The 19,969-nt window shown below is 41.7% G+C and overlaps 1 protein-coding gene across 1 annotated transcript in view; it reads left to right on the top strand.

The window, feature by feature from the left end:
* The window catches only part of SKAP2 (src kinase associated phosphoprotein 2), a 501,186-nt gene that overhangs the window by 293,158 nt on the left and 188,059 nt on the right, over positions 1-19,969 (top strand). Inside the window, exons 6-8 of the mRNA XM_078663472.1 lie at positions 4,241-4,324; positions 13,210-13,334; positions 14,564-14,627. Coding sequence (XP_078519598.1) covers positions 4,241-4,324; positions 13,210-13,334; positions 14,564-14,627 — 273 coding nt within the window. The remainder of the gene's footprint in view (positions 1-4,240; positions 4,325-13,209; positions 13,335-14,563; positions 14,628-19,969) is intronic.

Genomic DNA, 19,969 nt, shown 5'->3' with positions numbered 1-19,969 from the left:
CATGAGTAAGGCACAACTAGGGGAAGCAATTCCCAACTCCTGGGGGGGGCAGATGTAGTGGTGATCCTCAAAAAAGGGAAACCTGCAAACCAACCAGGATCATATAGACCGATAACGCTAATGAACGTGGATGTGAAAATTTATTCTAAAATTTTGGCTAGAAGGTTGGCAGGAATTATCGAAAAATTAGTTGTCAACTCCCAACACGGGTTCATACCAGGCAAGGGGACTACACAACATACAAGGCAGGTATTAACATTCTTCGATGCAGCTAGTACCCCAGGAGACTCTATGGCAGCAATTTTCTTAGACGCCGAGAAGGCCTTTGACAGAGTCTCCTGGGAGTATCTCTGGGAGGTATTGAGGTGGAATGGAATCGGCAATAAATACATCAAAGCAATGCAGACACTGTATAAAAATCCTACGGTTAGAATTAGGGTGTGTAGGGGGCACTCAGAAGGAATCAATATTGAAAGAGGAACGAGGCAGGGCTGCCCTTCATCACCTCTCCTATTTGCGTTATATTTGGATCCCTTTCTGCGTCGGCTTGAATTGAATGATGGGATTTATAGGATGAGTTTGAATGGGTGTGAAGTGAAAACACTGGCATACGAGGATGACGTGGCTATTTTAACCCCATATCCAGAGGAGGCAATGGTGGAAGTAGAAAGGGAGGCTGAACTATTTGGAAAAGTCTCTGGGTATAGCTTAAATAAAACTAAGACTCAAATAGTGATGATCGATACGTACAAAACGAACAAAATAAGGTAGATCCAAGAGTTGTAAAATCTGCAGTTTATCTGGGGGTGGAGATATCAGCGGATCTAGAAGTAGTAGTGCAGAACAATGTGGCTCCCCTACTTGTGAAGGTAAAATCAGATTTAGAACGGCTTAATAATTTACATTTGTCGTTGGTGGGATGTACAAAAGTGATAAAAATGCTGATACTCCCAAGATTTTTGTATTTTTTCAGAGCAATACCGTTATTTTTTTTAACAAAATGGTTCTTAGCATTGGAGAGAATCCTCAATAAATTTATTTGGGCTCACGGCAAAACGCGCAGGGCTTATCGGTACATGACACTTCCCAGGGAAAGAGGTGGTTGGGGCGCGCCCGATTTTAAATTGTATTACTGGGCCGCGGCCATTCAATATATGCAAGGCTTAATAGGGGGGGGAGGAGATCCAAGGGTAAGGGATTGTTCTTCTAGAATTTATAAGGCCGTACTTGGCGAAGAGGCGGAAAATGGTTTTTTAGCTTGTGTGGAATATGGGCGCCTTAAAAGGACTAGATATAAGACGGTGGAGGCAGGAGTTAAGATATGGACGGCATTCATGAAAAAAGTGGGGCTAGGAAGGTTCAATCGGGTATACAACCTTTACAACGAATTTTTTACCACGCACTACCATTACAACGCGGTCATTACAACACATACCATTACAACGCATTGCGCTGGGGGGCGCTCTAGGATAGGGAATAGGTTAATTTACTATCCAATAACCTTCCCTAGTGTCCACGGGGACTGGAGTTGGAATAGTAAATTAAACTATTCACTATCCAGCACCCCAAAGCGCTATGCGTTGTAATGGTATGCGTGGTAAAAACCGCGTTGTAATGGTATGCGTGGTAAAAGTATGCGTTGTAACGTCATACATCCGTTCAATCGATATACGAGACTATTTAAAAACAGGTAATTCCCAGACGAGGTGTTTGGAGATATAACAATGGAAAGGTGGATGCAAAAGGGGGTTACATGCATTGGAGATCTTCGGGGGGTTCAGGGCATAGTCACTTTCTTGGAGCTGAGCACTAAGTTTGGTTTGAACAATAAGGATTTTTTCAAGTATCTACAAATTAGGAGTTTCTTAGGAAATAAGCAAGGTGGGTTGGTTGGTTACAATAAAGTAGAGATAATGGAAAAAATAAGAGGAGGGGGGGGATTGCTCAATAAGAACCCTATACGCCAGCTTTGTGTGTGGTATGCAGGATGACTTGGATAAATATAGCGAAAAGTGGGCAGGAAAACTGGAAGGGGAACTAGGGTGGTTCCAGGACTCTTTGGACTTAGGGCGTACAGCTCTTTGTTCTGTGTCTCTACAGTCGCAGCACTACAAAACTCTATATTCCCTATATTAAACACCAGCAAGGATAGCGAACTGGGGAGGGACTGAGGGTATAACCTGTCCGTGATGTAACTCAGGAGACGCGGACATAATACACATGTTCGCGCTATGTCCACAGTTACACACATTGTTACGAAATTTGGAACACTTCCTGGAGATTTCACTGAAGATTAAGTTGGAACTTAAGCCAGTGCATATACTCCTAGGAATATTACCAGAAGAAGGGGAGCACCAAGAGTTTTTTTTTTTTGGCTATGGCAGTATATAGACTGTGCATTGCTAGGGCCTGGTTAGATCCTAACCCCCCTTCATTACAAGTATGGCTGGCTAACTTACTGTCTTCATATAATATGGAAAGGCCAATTTATGCAAGGAAAGGCAGGAGGGGAAGGGAAAGAGGGCTGCGTATCTGGAAGCCAATAGCAGATTGGCGTAGCGGGATAGGATAGGTTGGAGAGCAGAAAAAATTGGAACACTAGAGGAAACACTCCATATTTATGTTTTCTATTAGCTTTGGTTAAACTGTCTTTAATTAAGAATTACATAGGCTATGTATGTATTAGTTTTGCTTCTTCCCTTCTTTTTTCCTTTTTGTAAAAAAACAGATTGTATATTATGGTGTACTGTGCTTTAACGGATGACTATGATGGAAATGATTTTGATAAGTAGAGTACTGTAAGAAATTAATTTTATTATTTGAGAATGTGTATTGTAATGAGATAACTGTGCAATGGTTAAAATAAAAATAATAAAAAAAATTAAAAAAAAGAGGTGAAGAGGTGTGGCGCCGCGGCCAGGGCGGCTGACGCTAGAATCTGGGGATCAGGGTTCGATCCCCGGCTTCGGCGGCAGGTTAGCCCAGCACCATGTGACTCTGGGCAATAGCTTGCTTAATCTTCCCGACGGCCCCCAGCGCCTAGAGACCCTTACGGGTGATTGTGCGCTTTACAAATGTGGATATTATATTATTATTATTAAAAATGCATAAAAGTACATACAATTCATTTCTTAAAAATACTTTTAGCTGCTGTGCTACCTATTCAAATAAAGTTTATATAAAACAGTAAATTAGTTTAAAATAACATGCGATAGTAATGTAGAACCTGCATTGCATCAAATGATCAACGTTACATAGAGAATGTCATTTGATGAGAATTATTTAAAATCAGACTATGCTAAAATTCTTTAAAATAATTATACCAAGATACAAAGCCTATGTAATCTGAGATGCATTGACGGAAATAATTAACATTTAAACTTAAGATGGTGACCTGAATTCTCCTTTTTAACTTCAACTATCGATAATCACAGTCATTAGTTCCTCTAGTCCAGGTTTTTTCTTTGAATACCTATGTCTTAAGTCTTATGTATTCCATTATAAACTAGAACTACAAGTCCCAGAAAAAAACACCTGGACTAGAGCAGCACATCTCGCATGTGGCAGCTATGCTCTTAATGTGTCATATCCTTTCTGCTGTGAGGGCCAATGCCTAGGTCTTTCTTCTCTTTTTATCAAGTTGTCAATCTCGTTGTAAAAGTCTTTGCTTTTTCAAAAATCCATGCCATGCTCTGTATAATGTTTTTGTCATTGCTGCTTGTGAGGGGATCTAAATATACAAATCAACAAGAACGGTCTATATCATATTCAATCTTTGATGCTTGTAGCCCTCATCACTCCTGCCTGCAAAACCACTTTCTGACGTGGCAAATAAATGTTGTCCTACAAATGAGACAGTTCATCCTCTATGCGTCCTCAGTCAGACGCACTAATTTCCATATTTTATCAGCATTCTTTCTCTTACCCAGGATATACTGCAGTTCGGACCCTCGCATCAATATAATTTATTTGATTATTATATTATTTATTTGCTGTCGTTTTGGGCCAATGAGGACATGTTATCTAAGCTTTTTTGTAGAGGAATGTCTATCAAATTATAGGTTTTGGCAGAGTTGTACCCATTGTATTTAAACTAGGCTTATTGCAGTTTGATAGAGATAGGCTCATCACACTCCACTTAGACTCAAGTTGTCTTAGGTCAGGCTACCCACTTGGAAACTACAGAATTAAATAACACAATAATTGCACTGACATTTGTAACTTTTATTGAAATTCACAGATCACAGTTTCTTTGGAGCGGAGTGGCAAAAGCGATGGTGTGCTCTCAGCAATAATGTTTTCTATTATTATGGAAGTGATAAAGGTAGGTGTCAAATTTGATACATAATTGTGTTTCTGTTTAGCATGTACAGATTATATAATGTATATGTATATATTACTGTTTTTCATTTCCCCTGACACCACCATTCCTGTTATTTGTAACCAGTGTCTGCTGTGTAGGGTTCTCTTGTCCAGTTTCACTTATTGAATCTAAAATACATATGTTTAGGTCTGACCAAGAGGCAGGTTTAGGAGCCTTGACATGCTCCAGTAATCAAAAAATGTCCTAGATGAAAAATAGACACTTATTCTTGGATACATGGTCATGGGTTGAGCCCTTTTTAAACCACTGGTCTATTTAAGTGTCATTCATGTTTTGATTCCACCCCCCCTGCAGCATACAAAATGGACCAGTGTGTCAGTCAGCCCTCTCCAGCAATTGGATGTTCACACTGTGAGTAATGGGATTTACCTGATCAAACGTGCAAAAGCACCTTAAAACCTAGTGTGCTTCAGGGCTGGGAGCCTAGAGCGCCAATGGTTATTTTGTTTCATTTTTTGCTAAAAAGAATTCCCACCACCTTCTGATGGCAGCACTTTTACTTTTTAGGTCTTGGCCTGATCCAGCGCATGCGCTGTCTGGCCGAGACATTTAGTAGGCTGCTTGGGAAAGTGCTACTTTCCCGGCAACCAGCTTATCATCGCGCGCACAAGCACGCGCGCGACGTGCACAGCACCTTTGTCGTCGCAAGCGCGCGTGCGCTCAACTCGCGGATTTTTTTATTATTATTTAATTATTTCTTTTTGGCACGGCCGCACGGCCAATGCGCGCGTGCACACAACTCGCGTTTTTTCAAAATTATTATTTATTAGTTCTTTTCGGCCTGGCCGCGCGGCCAATGCTTGTTTCACTGTGGAGCCGAACCACAATACACCGATTTGGTGTTTGAACTGTCAAGCATTATGAGTGATGTCATTTTAGCTATTTATATGTGGCTCCACGTTGGGCAAAAAAGTTATTTTCCAGCCACCATGTGACACTTAACACTGGCCTTTTAGGGGTATGCAAACGTTGACGTTCTGGATGGCGACAAAGTGTTGAGGTACATTGCTGAGTGCCACACTGCCTGTACATTCATGCCAGTCCTTCCTCTCCGTTCATGCTCATCTCAGACTCGACCACTCCTGTAATATAGAGCAGCGGTAGCAGCTCGCAGTGTCTTGAAAGCATTGCCCACTCTTGTTGCTTCACGGGCACACAACTCCTAGCCGGGTCGCGCAGCCAATGCTTGTCTCAAAGGTAGCCGCACCCGCGATCTCTTTCACTTTGGCACACACGCGCGCTCACAAATCCCGCTCGCAGTGTCTTGAAAGCGTCTCCCACTCTTGCTGATGCAAGCTTCCTCCACTTTGTGTTTGAAGCTATCAAGCACTCCGGAAGCGGGCATTGCCTTTGTTTGATTAAATTTCACTCGTCTTTGCTGTCTCCTAATTCGCCATCGCTGGCCGCACATCACTTCTGCTCATCTCCATGGAAGCAAACATTGATTGATTCAACCTAATCCATGCCCTTCTGTTGCTCCTGACGGGATTGGGGTACTATTTCTTCCCTCGCACCCCTTTCAAGCATCCTGCCTCTCTGGTACGCCCTCCGTCCTCCCCCACACCTCCCTCGTGTTATTTTCCCTCCAGCCCCCCTCCTGTTGTCACTGCTGCCAGCATAAAGCGTACCCTACAAATTGCTGATCTTCCACAGTAACTTCCAGTTTGTTTTACACAGTGAAACTGCAGTTTGTGAAACATTATACGCATTCGCGCAGTGCTGTAAACAGACTATTTTATTAACGGAAACCGATTTATAACCCTGTCCCTGTCTTGACTTCTGTCCTTTAAGAATTGGTGTTTACAACTGACATTATTGTGTCCGGTATGTTTTTTACTGCAGCAACCCGACATTACAAATAATCAGACTAAAGAGACTGTCGATTTCTCCTTGTTAATTCAGTTCTGAACTTTGGAAAATAAACTATTTAAAAAAAAAAAAGTAATTACGTGCTTCCAAGTGCTCAGGATTATTTTATGGCTGGAGAGCAGGCTGATCAACATGTGCGCGCAAGAGCCTCCAAAGGGGTATTAGACACGCCAGGTGAGAGAGGCATATCTGATTCCAGACAAGGCCAAGGGAAGACATGCAGCAAGGCTCAGGCAGATTCAAGGAGGACGATGGCGAGAGAAAATAATTCGACTCACTAGGCTTTTACATTTAAACAAGTATTGACAAAGCTCTGGCCTTGAGAAGATGAGTTAGTGGGTATTGTTTTGTAATGTAAGCATATGCCTAAAAAAAGAAAAATGATGCCACCTAAACGTGACTATCATATACTAGCAATAAAAAGTTGGAATTTATACATCATTCACAAGTGGTACCGTTTTATTAGTGGTATTTTAATTAAATAACAAGCATGACATGCCATGCATTTTAATATTAATTATGAAATAGACAAGAATATATAAAAACCTAACCTATAACTTACATCACTGGCAGCTGTAATGTTACAATGTCAGCTACGCACTTTATAACAACAACTTCAAAAAGAAGAGGAAAAATATATCCCCATCGATCTGGGCATCTGAAGTGCAGGGAAAATAAATAGTGGGTATTTAAAGTTAAGATAAAAATTAGATAAAGTGCAGCTTTAACTAGCTTTGCCTCTGAAGAGAAAGGAATTACTTTCGGTGGATATATGTGAACAGTGTTCACCTGCTTCTTGCAGTCACTCAAAGTGAAGGGAGCCAGTGGTTGAAGTGAGCAGACCCATTGTCCCATGGTGGATGCAGTAGTGAGCAGAAGCGAAATGTGAATGTCAGTGTAATAGACCAATAGAAGGCGCCTTCTGACAAAATGTTCCTCTATGTATGCATATTATGTACCTTAGTTTCAAACTAGCCGATTGCCATTCTGAATGCCGGCTACAAGAATCTCATGTAAAGTCTTGGCAGACCGTGTCCACAGGGACACATCTTCTTCCTGCTGACCAGAGTGGCTCCAAATCTGGAAGGAGCACTTCCAATAACATCAGGAGGCTTCATAAGGTCATGGAGGCTCTAGAACTGTGGCTGTCTGCAGTAGTCTTAAATCTGGATTTGGAGAAAGCATTCAATACACTTAATTAGAGCTATCCTTTTGCAGTACTTCGTAAGTTTTGTTTCGGACCCCAATTTGTATGCCTAGTGCAGTTGCCCTATACTGAGCCCATGGCTAGGGTCCAGCTGGGCGGCTGTATATGGGAGCCAATTGTAGTTGGTTGAGGTACTAGACAGGGGTTCCCGCTCTCAACCTCCTTTGCGCTTTAGCCGTAGAGCCATTTGCGGCTTGCATGCAACAGGATGGCCACCGTTGGGGCACCGCTCGCCCGGGTTGTATCCATCTGATCTCAATTTACGTTGCTGATGTCCTCCTTTATTTGAAGAACCCTCATTAAGGCTTAGGGTATGTAGCCCATATAGTAGCCAAATTTCGACGGGCCTCTGGTGCTCTGGTTATTAAAGGAAAATCAAGTTTGTTCCCCTTACATCAATACATTCCCTCCATGGCTCCATTCCAGGGAGCGACTTGATAAAATGTGAGGGCACCACAATCCAATATCTGGGTATAAATGTATTTCACAATGCTGATGATCTCCGAGTGGGGAATGTGGTGCGATGTATCACCTCTCGTAAATACTACATACATTTTGGGAGAAAACTCCCACTGTCTGTAATGTGTCACATCACCATTTCAAATATGGTGATGCTTCCGAGGCTCCTGTACTACTTTGCCAGCTTCACAAATTATCACACCTGGTTGTTCTTTCGGAATTTAGATGTCTTCCTGGGAGATCTGATATGGGTTGGTGGCCGCCGGAGAGTTGTACTGGACACATTGAGGCTACCATTTGACATGGGGAGTTTGGGGGCCCCTAATTACAAAGCATATTATTTAGTGAGTCACCGCAGTGGTCGACCAGGTGACTGTCAGGAGCGGAACTGGATGAGGCTGGCATGACTGGTAGGCCAGTATGACTGCCTGAAATATTGAATTTGGTTCTCCCCAGTTCCAGACCCACTCGTATTTCATTTCAGTTGGTTAGAGTGGCACTCTGTTGCCAGGCTCGAATCCAGCTGTTCATGAGGAGCCTGACCCTCTACTCCCTCAGTATCCCTTAATTTGGCGTCTCAGGGCAACACTCCTTCCTTGACGAGAGGAGACTTATGCCTTGGGAAACTGCTGGACTGGACACATTGAGAGATTTGTTTCAAGATAGTTCCCTTCAATACTTTCAAACCTTCCAAGAACAACTTGCACTCCATATGGGGAAATTCTAAACATATTCTGCGCAGTAGATGGGCAATTGTACACACGGAACCCAACACACATCAACCGACTCAAACGATTTAAACAATAGGAAATGGCAAACATTGTATCACCTGGTTGTATAAATCAATGTACCCCCAGCCCAACACAAATACTAACTAAACCTATGGGAGGGCAATCCATGAGAAAGAATGGGCGAGGGCATTACAATATTCATACTCCATCTCCTTAAAACCAGGATCAAACTAATTCAGTTCTTTATTTTACATTGGGTTTACCTATCCCCTGCGAGGATCAACAAGATTTTTCCAGGAGCTGCTACTTCTTGTACATGTTGTGTTTTTCACTTATTCTACTTCCAGCACATGCTCTGGAGTTATCCGTCCCTCTCTTCTTACTGGGCTCATTTCTTCCAGGCATTGTCTGCTTATACTAGAATTCCTTTAAAGCCCACTTGGCAAGCTTGCACATTGGAGATTTTCCAGCGTCTGAAGAAATCCAGGGTCGCAAACCGTTTCCTAGATCTCAGCCTCCTTCTGACTAAGAGAGCTATTACTTGTAAAAGGAAGGCACCCCTGGCACCCTCCTTTGAATCATGGCACAATATGGTTGATGTTGGGCCCAGGCAGAAAGCAAGGCCCCACACAGGGAAGAGAATAAAGGCCTTTGCAAACACTCAATAACAGAGGACTGGGATTGGTTATCTCAATAACAGAGGACTGGGATTGGTTATGAGTGGCCTTGGGAACCCAGAGATGATACTCTATTCCCCTTAACTGACAGCGGTGGGGTCTCACTGAACACCCAAAATAACTCCCATGTGTTATGACCAAGCCCCCCACCAAGATCCAAGAGATACCTGCCCTCCTCTTCTGGTCAAACGCATATAGACCCCCTTCCCCCTTTTCTACTTTGAGATCACACTTCCTTCTTATTTTTTTTAAACTGCTCTCTCCGCGTTCCCAGGCTGTTCCTAGACATGGGAACCCCCATTAGTCCCTTGATGTCCAACCAGAGACGTCTCACTCCCTCACTCTCTATTTGTCCTGCTATTGTTCTTCTACTGTTGTTCTCATATACAAATGTGCTCTTGGGTATTAACTTCTTCATTAAGTTTACCATCTTATAATGTTTGGCTCAAAATGGACATTTTGGTTGTTCAATGACTGTCATCTCACCAATAGCTTTTATTACATTGAGCCCAATACGCTGTCACGCCTGGGTATGTACTTGCTCACATGTAGGGTTACAAGGACTATTTCAGTTACGTTCTATATGCCCTTTACATACTTAATTCGATTACGACTGATTGTGTTATGACTCAGATATCCAACCTCCATCCTGTAAAATGCTTTTAAAACCAACAAACCCAATAACAAAATGTATATTATGTATGCATATTTGGGAAAAAGGGTAGTCTGGTGTGGCCGCTGAAGGTGTCTCAAAGGCCACTTCGAAAAAATTATTTAAGGGGGTACAATGAGCCTACTCTTCATCTTTCTTAGAAGGCTGAGTAAATATTGTAAATAGATAATGTAGGGTTTGGGCATAGTAATTGGGAAATGTGACCTTTTGTGATTTCTGGTCCATTTGTACTGACAAGTAGTTTTTTTGACAAATAAAACATTGACTTCTATTTGAAAATTGTTGCTTTCAACATTTATATTTTTATTTCGGTAACAGTTTTTTTGTCGTTTTTACCAACTGTTTTAAAAGTCTATTCGATTTTACCAGAATTGCACATGAAACAACAATGGTGTCTGTTACTTTATCACAGGATTGTCTGTTAATGTATTTGATACTGTAGTTCTTATCTTCCAAGAATCATATGTCTTGGTAATTGCATCGGTTAAACTAAAACAACTGGTGAGTTACCTATCGAAGCATCCCCCGAAAGAAGACACACATAGTAACTAGTAAATTTGACCAAACATTTAATGAGATCATCCACTCCTGACCATATGTGTCCTGGGCATACTGCCAATGAAGTGTAATGTACAGAAACTTGACCTGCAAAGCTATATACAGCAGACCACATACCAGTAATTATCTGACTACTGAGTTATTATAGCTAGCCCGGACTTATTACTATTTTTATTACATTTCCGTTTACTGTCATACATTCATATATTATTTTTCTTTTGTGGTGTCCTTACAGGATTGAACCACAGAGATGAGATAGCTAGTGTTGCTGTTCTGCCAATTACAATTTTCAGCTTGGTGTCCAGGTGTCATTTCTTCACATCACAGAACCACAGAAAAATACATACGTTTTGCTCTGCCTTCTATGCACTGAAAACTGATCATATTTTTTTAGCACAACTGGGGCTGTCCAATGCTAATTTAACTTGCACCGAAGTTGGTTGTATCTATCTGTTCACCTCCTAATTACATATCATAGGCTACATGTGGTTCACCTAATGAGCTTGGAGCTTCTGATTATATGCTCGCCATTTCATTTAATGGGCAAATACAACTGTGGGACAGCATCATTTTAGTAATTCATTGGTACACATTTAAATACGGGGACGGCCCTACTTGTCTTCCTACTTCCCAAAATATATTTGTGTTGTTATGTTTACTAAGACACTTGATAGTATAAATGGAGAGTCAATAAATCATTGAAGCCTGGATTAGGCCAAGTCCCTTAAAGAAGAAAACATGGAATTGTTCAGTCGAAATTATATGCAAGTATGTTAAAATTAAGGATATGTTATATGCAGTGTGGAAAAAACAAAATATACTTGGATATTGGCACCAAGGTTACTTCTATATTGATATATACCAATGTCTGGTAAATCACTGTGGTTGCTGAGGAAAGTCCGCAAACAAATCATTGAAGCCTGGATTAGGCCAAGTTCCTTAAAGAAGAAAACATGGAATTGTTCAGTCGAAATTATATGCAAGTATGTTAAAATTAAGGATATGTTATATGCAGTGTGGAAAAAACAAAATGTACTTGGATATTGGCACCAAGGTTGCTTATATATTAATATATACCTATGTCTGGTAAATTACTGTGGTTGTGAGGAAAGTCTGCAAACAATTTTACAACATTTTAAGAAGGTGTTTCCTTATCATCGTGGGCATGATAATGCTGTACAGTGTGTTTCAGAAGCAAGGCAGAAATTTATGAAGGAATGTGGAACTGTTCATTAAGGATTTCTCTTTGAACAGCACTCAGGCCAAAGGGTTGGTTGAAAGAGTGAACAAGTTGCTTTGTAAAAGTGAACAGACAGTGATTTCTTGAAGTTGTAAATGTAAATAGTGTTTCTGTGAAACATTTTGGAGTTATGACAGTCTGGTTCAGAGTGCCGCAGGGCTTTGCCCTTTGAAAGAGGGTGCATGTTTCCCTGTTGAAACCCGAATGCTTAAGGGATTTAAGAGATGTGAAAATATGGCATATCATGACAACATATATTCTGGGTCGCAGCATTCAATATCAGCGTGCATCAGTGGTTTGAAAACGTGGTTTAGGATGTGCAGAAATATGTCAAAGAAATGCCTGTCAATATCCTTACTGGGGTGAGGATTCACAGACCTAATTGGGTCAAGAAAGTCTTGTCCAAGTGAAGTAAAGCACATCTAGTAGCAGTTTCCAAGAACCCAATCAGGGTAGAAATAGAAGGATGATACGACAGAGCAAGTGCTCCAGCACCATCAGATCATGCAGAAAAAAAACAAGTGCTGTTTGTGTTTTTTTAACAACTTTTTAAGAAATGCATTTGCTTATCTACATGTGCATGTATTTTAGTGATATGTGTGTATGTGTACCAGGGTGATGGCTTGAAAATACAAGTGCTCCAATGGAATGCCTGAAAACAAAGAACAACATTGCTCCACAAACTGGGAGTAGTGTAAGGAGATATGTACTTGGTCCATGCACTATGGGAGGGACAAATACAAGAAAAGCACATGGCTCAGTATGCCATGACGAATGGCATCAAAGAAAAGTAGAGTGATGCTGACGTTTACCAATGGTAGGAGATGGGTGGCATGTAAGCCCAAAGAAAGAACACAATATGTCTCTTTGAGAGAGTGCATGCTCTGTCTAGCCGAGATCTAAAAAATGCTCGATTTCCAGTTTGAGTCTAAACTGGAACTGAAAAAGACTGCTCTTCCATATTTATAGGCAAGGTAGTCCTAGGAGCCAGTTACCATTCGTGCTCATATTTTATGATGTCACCAGACCTCTTGTAAAGCCCAATAGCCCTTTTCGTCACATGTGCCCATCTCTGCGCCTATGATTTATTCCCTCCAGGTATCTTGTGAGATTCTGTCTCGTTCAGGCTGCATAACTGCACAACGGGGCCTAATGGGGAAGTAATGAATTTGATGGAGGGCATTTCTGCAGGCCTATAAATCAAGGATCGAACACCTCTCTGCATGGCTTAATGTCTATGAATCATTACAAACACTTCTTTTAGAATCATCTGTTGTCCTAGGGCGAAGAGGCGGCAGATGGGCTCCTGAAACCCTAAACACCTAACAAACATGTTGTCCGTTCAAGATTTCTAGGTACTGTGTTCGTTCCTCCATATTTGTTTCCATAACCTCTGCCTTGGTATTTATAGACAAACAGCAGAAAGGCGAATTTGCTGTCGATGGCTATACAGTCAAACTGAACAACACCCTTCGGAAGGATGGCAAGAAAGACTGCTGCTTCGAAGTCTCGGCTCCTGATAAGCGCATCTACCAGGTGAGGCGCCTGATTGCCTGTAATATTACATGACAGCGCAATTACCATGCCGGCATCGGTGACATGAACGTTCTGGTCTTAATAGAGGTATTATAACATGTCTTCCGCAACAGTGGCAGGCAACGGCATGGCTGTTAAATTATGACTTCACTTTGATAATCTAGAGAAATAAAATATTGGTGTCAGTGAGCATCAATGTTTTTAAAAAGGGTGCTAGAATACCCTATCTATGGGGGATCGGCTGAGATCCCCCCACCCGTTTATTTTTTGGAAGACACATTCACCACAATTATGTCTCCCTTCCCTTGACATCCAGACCTTTCAAATGCATTTTTAGATGCATCCCTTCCCCACCTCACTTACACTTTTTTCTTCTTATTATGAACACTTATGCCCCTATATATTTCCATAGCCCCAAGCCCCACTGACATAATAAAAAAATAAAAAAATGCTATTTTGTATTTTTTACCATATTAAGCCATTTTAAGAGCCTAAAAAACCGTTAACGATAACATCAATCGACTGCAGACTAGTTTGAGGTGAATGTGAGCATAATATCCTATCCCTTGGTATAGCGCCTCAAAATCAGTGTACTCTTTTCGGTGCTTTTTTCCGCTAGACTATTACTGTTTATCAAAATTAAATCCTTCGAAACGTGAACATTAAGTTGTAAAACTTTCGTCAAACCGAGCTTCAATTTTATCAATATATAGTTGTGCTTCATTCTAAGGGAGCAGTTCGCAGATCAGCTGCGCCACTCGAGTCTCTATCACGGAGGCATCAGTAGAAAATGGAAGTTTAATACATTTTAAATATCTGAGATTGCAGCTGAAAGCCAGTTAATTAAGCTGTCAGGTTGTGCGTAGGGGAATGTGACAAGAACATTTTTAAGAACCTGCACCAGGCAGTCTCAAGAAATTCATGGGTGTCTTTTAATTGTCAAGGGCAAATTTTGATCATCAGTCCTGGCTTTGACATTGATGAAGAGGAGCAGGGTTGGTTTCTGCACAGCTGCCAGCTGCTGATCAGAGTTCCAAATCCATCATCCTCTGCTTCAATTACGTAAATTTGTCAAAATTAGCTGTACATTATAGGAAGCACCCTTGCAAGAAAGGTAGCGGGAAACATGCAAGGAATCGCTAATGGTTTCGGCGAGAGGTGACAGTGATGCTGCATTCTTCTTTACCCTCTTTTTTCTTTTTTTTTAACAATTGTTCTGTTTTTGAAAGTTTGCAGCTGCAACTCCAAAGGAAGCAGAGGAATGGGTGCAAGAGATAGACTTTGTGGTTAAAGGTAAGGGCACATTAAAAAAAATATTCAGAGAATTTTGTGTCAACTTCTTTTTTGTTTCAATACACTGCTGCAACTAAGTTAGTACTCCCTTTAAGCCTAGAATTTAATGCGCAGGCTTGTCCGCCACTTTTAATCTTGACAAGGCCAACTCTGCTTTTGATCTTTCTAAGGGTGATACATTTTGTAGCCTTAGAGTTTTTTACTTAGTATTTGGCATTTACTGCTGCCTATTTGGTTATCTATATTTAAACACACACAAAATAACATACCTATTATTATGAGGACTAGCCATTGACAGGAATAAGCCTTCATAACACAGACAGAGCTACGCGCGGCGTTTCCCTGCAACCGCAACCATACTTGCCTCAACCACGCATATGCATGGTTAAGGCAGTGCCCGGTCTGGGTAACCGTATCGGCGGGCACAGGAAGAAGAAGGATCAGGAGAGAGAATGCCGACTGGTAAGTGGGACTGGGGCCAGGTTTTGGTGCATAGTTTTTGGGGTGGGGGCAGTTTTTAGGGCTCAGGGGGGTCAGGGTTGTTCATAAGGCAGGAGGCCAGGTTTTAGGGCTCTGGGCAGGTAGGGGTAGGGGTAGTTTTAGGTGTTAGGGATAGGGGTAGTTTTTAGGGGTCGGTTGTTTATAGGGCAGGGGCCAGGGTTTAGGGCTAAGAGCAAGGGGGGTTCAAGGTAGTTTTAGGTTTTAGGGATGGGGAAGATTTTAGGGCGCAAGTTGTTTATAGGGCAGGGGTTAAGGGTTAAGGGCTAAGGGTGGGGGGGTAGGGGTAGTTTAAGGTTTTAGGGGTGGGGTCGTTTTTAGGGCGTAGGAGGGGATTGTGTTGTTTATTGGGCAGGGGCCAGGGCTTCAGGGTCAAGGGACTGGGGTGTGATCTTCACCTCACATCCCTTTGCCAACCATGCCTTTACCACGAAATTGCATGGTAAAGGCATGCATGGTAAAGGAATGCGTTGTTCAGATGCATTCGTTGTTAGGGCTGCGTTCTAAAGGCACACATGGTTTAGCCAAGCGTGCCTCTGCCATACAACCGCCATTGACTGCAATGAAGTGTGTGTTTACTATTCTAAGTACACACACACCTTTATTTACATCTTTATTGTATATTTTAGAGCTTGTCGAACACTCTTAGGGATAGATACATCACAATATATCTTTAAATTCATGGTAAAAAGAAACCTGCATAGGCGATCTTACGTTGGAAACAGTTCAAGAATAAGAGAAGTCTATTATCCAGCACCACTGTGTACCTAAGATGTCCAGTCCTGTAAAAGCGTGCTTGCTGCTCTTTTTGAAGAACTAATCGATGGAGGGAGCAAGCCGTACCCAGTTACTGAGACAATGACACAACTAATGTGTACAGGTTAACTGTAATGTATGGAAATGCCATTTGTTAAACGTTATTTTAACTTGTACATTCTTCCGTCAGTATAAAATATATTTTAATAGCTGTTGTTCTTTAAGAACAATAAGGTTCATAGTATGTTCATGTGCAATTTATTTTGCCCTTTGTTATTCCATACCAGAGACTATGAACAAGAAAGGCAAATATTAAATCTCATGCTATATTTTTAAAGAATCTCAAAAAATGATTACAAGAAAAATATAAGGAAAAGGTTATGTGATGGGCAGTAGAACATATATGTCCTTCATCGCCTGCCCTACCAACCACACCCTAGATCCATCTGTCTATTGATATCGGCCCAGAGTCTGAAGTCACCATAGGTCTGTTAAGCAGAGGTATATAATATGGGTCCTATTAAAAACCTTTTTGTCCAGCTAATTGGTACATTTTCTAAAAGGTTTTCTTGACATTCAAATATAAAAAGTGCTTGATGGGTATTCAATGAGGAGCAATTGTTGCACTTGTATGTCATGTTTAGATATGTGTGATGATACTTTTGACCAGACTACTCAAGATGCACAATTAAACAGTAGAATAACTTTAGCAAAGTAATAATAAATATAATGGTTTTGGTCCATTGTATGGTTTGGCCTCAGATTACTAGTACTCTGTGCAATCGAGATATCGCTGTAGTCTCAGTAGTGTACTGTGGGTCTTTTTAGTGCACCATCACCTATCTAATAGAGCTTATAAGCATTCAGGTTTTCCATTACCAAACAAGTTGACTATGCAGGGCTTTTATGGTGAGTGGCTCTTACTGCAGCATCACTTCCTCATTTAGAACAAGCACAGTCAAATTTGGGCTAAGATGGCCTATCATTCCTTTTGTCTGCAAGTGCTCTCAACAGTTAATTCCGACACTGATTATTATGTATTCTATTCTTATCTTTCTGTGCCTAAATGGTACTTGAGCGAACAAGTGGAGTGATGGGTTGGCTCTGCAGGAGGAGGATTGCATGAACGTCTCACACTGAAAATCTGGGCCGATGACAGATTGTCGTAGATGAAGCACCATATTGGTCCTGTCTTAGAATCCTGCTCCTTGGGACTGCATCCTGTAGAGTACCAGTTTGCTCTCAAGAGTTTGCTTGTGCTAATGACTACCATTCTACTTGGGGTGGCATAGAGATTCATACAGTGGCCTGCTATCTACACTAATAAGCAGACTGCCACAGAGGATGAGTGGGTACAGCATTTCAGCCTAATGTTTAGGGCCAACACATCACAGAAAGACCTGTTCAAGGAAGGGCAGGATGCACTATCACCACATTTCACTTTAGGCGAAATCGAGAGAGGAATAGCTGGTCTAACAAGCAAGGAAGCTCCAGGCCCTGACGCCATACCCCTGGACCTATTTAAATCAAATGTGGCACTATGGGCACCGGTTCTCACAGCAGTTTTTAATGCAGCGGCAGCTTCTGGTTGTCCCAGGCAATGGGGTACTTCTACGATCGTCCCAGTGTTCAAGAAGGGAGATCGCAGCAGTACCACCTCTTATAGGCCGATCTCCCTGATCGACTCAATAGTCAACTTTGTGGGAGGAGTGGCCCTGAATAGATTGTCAGCATGGGCCGAGGAGAAGGGGATCATCTCATCTATTCAATATGGGTTTCGCCCGGGACACTCGACCTTGGCACAATGCTTAAATCTATACATGATACTGGGGAAGTACACCATGGCAAGACAGGGCAAGATCCACATGGCGTTCATGGATCTCTCCTCCGCGTTTGATTGTGTAAACCGGGGGAGACTGTGGGATCTAATGGGCGCCATGGGGGTGGAGCCTGCCTTAGTTTCGTTTTTAAGGGACCTCCATAGGGGCACCAGAGCAAATATTAGATACTCACAAGATCTTAGGGTATCAAGAGACTTCCCTGTTGAGAGAGGTGTGCGGCAGGGCTGCATCCTGGCCCCTTTCCTTTTTAATTTATATATCAATAATGATTTGGATACATTTCTAGTAAAAACAGGTTCAGACTTTCCTTATGTTGGGCGTAGGGGCCTGCCCGTCCTGCTGTACGCGGACGATGCTGTCCTCCTGGCAAGAACCCCGAAGGGCCTACAGACTCTATTGAATGCATTTCAGGGCTTCATGGCTGATCGAGATATCGCCATAAGTAACACCAAATCATTCATCATGCAGATAGGAGCGCGCCAGAAGAAACAGTACCCATTTATGGTTAATGATGTAAAGATACCCCTATCTACTAACTTCTCTTACTTGGGAGTCCTATTCGATGATCAGTTGAATTGGGCTGCACTGGTACAGCGGAAAAGGGGTGAATTGATATGCACCAATACAGCCATATCCAATTTTGCTTCTAAAATGGAAAAACGCCCAGTGCCTGCTCTATTGAAGATGTACCAGGCCAAGAGTGTGGCACTGGGCAGCTTTGGGAGCGAACTATGGGGTTACGCTCCAGTTAAAAGCATTGAGGTGGCCGAGAACAACTTTTTGAAACAACTATTGGGCGTCCCGAAGGGTACAGGTAACTTAATAGTCCACGAAGAAACTGGAACACCTTTCATTGGTGATATTTTATCATTACGGCCTCTATTGTTTTGGCTAAAATGTTGGCTGAACAAAGATTTGACCCTTAATCACCAGTTGCTAAGCGAGATGCTATCACAATATCACACGCTTAATGTCCCCTGGCTTAAATATTTAAAGAGATGTTTCACCAAATTGGGGCGCCCGGACCTGTTTTCTAAACCGAGAACAATCGTGAAGGCTGATGTAGAACTCGTCAAAAGAAGTTTTTCCACAATGAAAAGTTTGGAACGTGAAGAAATGAAATTGAGAAAAACAAGTATACGATCATTTGTTAAATTTAAAACTACCCCCTTGGCCCATTACAAGCCATGAGCGGTTCCTATTAACAAGGTTCCGGCTGGATTACTACCATCTATTACTAGCCGTTCCCAGGGGGTCACATAGAGGTCAAGTGTTACCTTCCTGTGGCTGCGACAATTTGTCTCCGCAAGATGTGGTACACTTTTTATTTATTTGCCCATTTTATGACGTTCCACGCAGGTTCTACCTAAAGCCTATATTAAAGAGTTTCAACTTTAAACAGGTCCGTCCGGCTTTATGTCACTTACAAATGGTAAAACCTGAAAGCACTTTATATCTGGTAGGGTTCCTTAAATCAGCTCTGAAAATTAGAAATAGTGGGGAAGAGTGATGGTCCTCTTTTAGCTGTATTTTAATATTGTATTTTTATGAATTTGAAATGAATTATATATTACCTTTTGGGAATTTACACGTATTTATTTTCTCAAATTTTATGTGGATATTGTAATATTGCTTTTATGGTTTTTAACATGAAAAACCGAATAAAGTATTTGAAACTGACTGCCACCTATGGCATTTAATTGGAAACTACAGCTGTGCATCCTCTCCATGTGTGTTCTCTACAAGGAGAAAACCTGTTAATTGTTCTCCTATCATTCACTTTGAACAGATGCTATTATGCCTGAGTGAACCCTCATCCCTTTCAGTTGAATGGGCATTACAGCACAAGCAATGGCTATATGAGCAGTTTTCTCACAATTGTAGTTGTGCTTGATGTCATAGAATTACCCACATCTCATGATATGTAGTCTTTAAAAAAGAAATACACATATAAAGCTAATACCTGAATGCCGATTTTACCTCCTTGAAAGATTCTACTTTGCCCTCTTTAGGCACTGCTTATATTTCTAATCTGGATGCTTGATTGGGGAGATAGTTGGCAGCCAGACTCTCACTGAGCACTTCACTCTTACAAGTTATGTCTGCTTTGGGGCCATGTCACACCACCATCAGCTGATGTCTAAGTAACTGTATGACCCTTTACTCGGTATCATCTGCACCACACAGTTTCCTTCATCTGTACAACACCCTAAAAGATTCATCATCCTTAGGAACCAAAAGGTTAAA

This window comes from Lissotriton helveticus, chromosome 10 (assembly GCF_964261635.1).
Source record: "Lissotriton helveticus chromosome 10, aLisHel1.1, whole genome shotgun sequence".
NCBI classification, from domain to species: Eukaryota; Metazoa; Chordata; class Amphibia; order Caudata; family Salamandridae; genus Lissotriton; species Lissotriton helveticus.
This window is presented reverse-complemented; position numbering and strand designations above follow the sequence as displayed.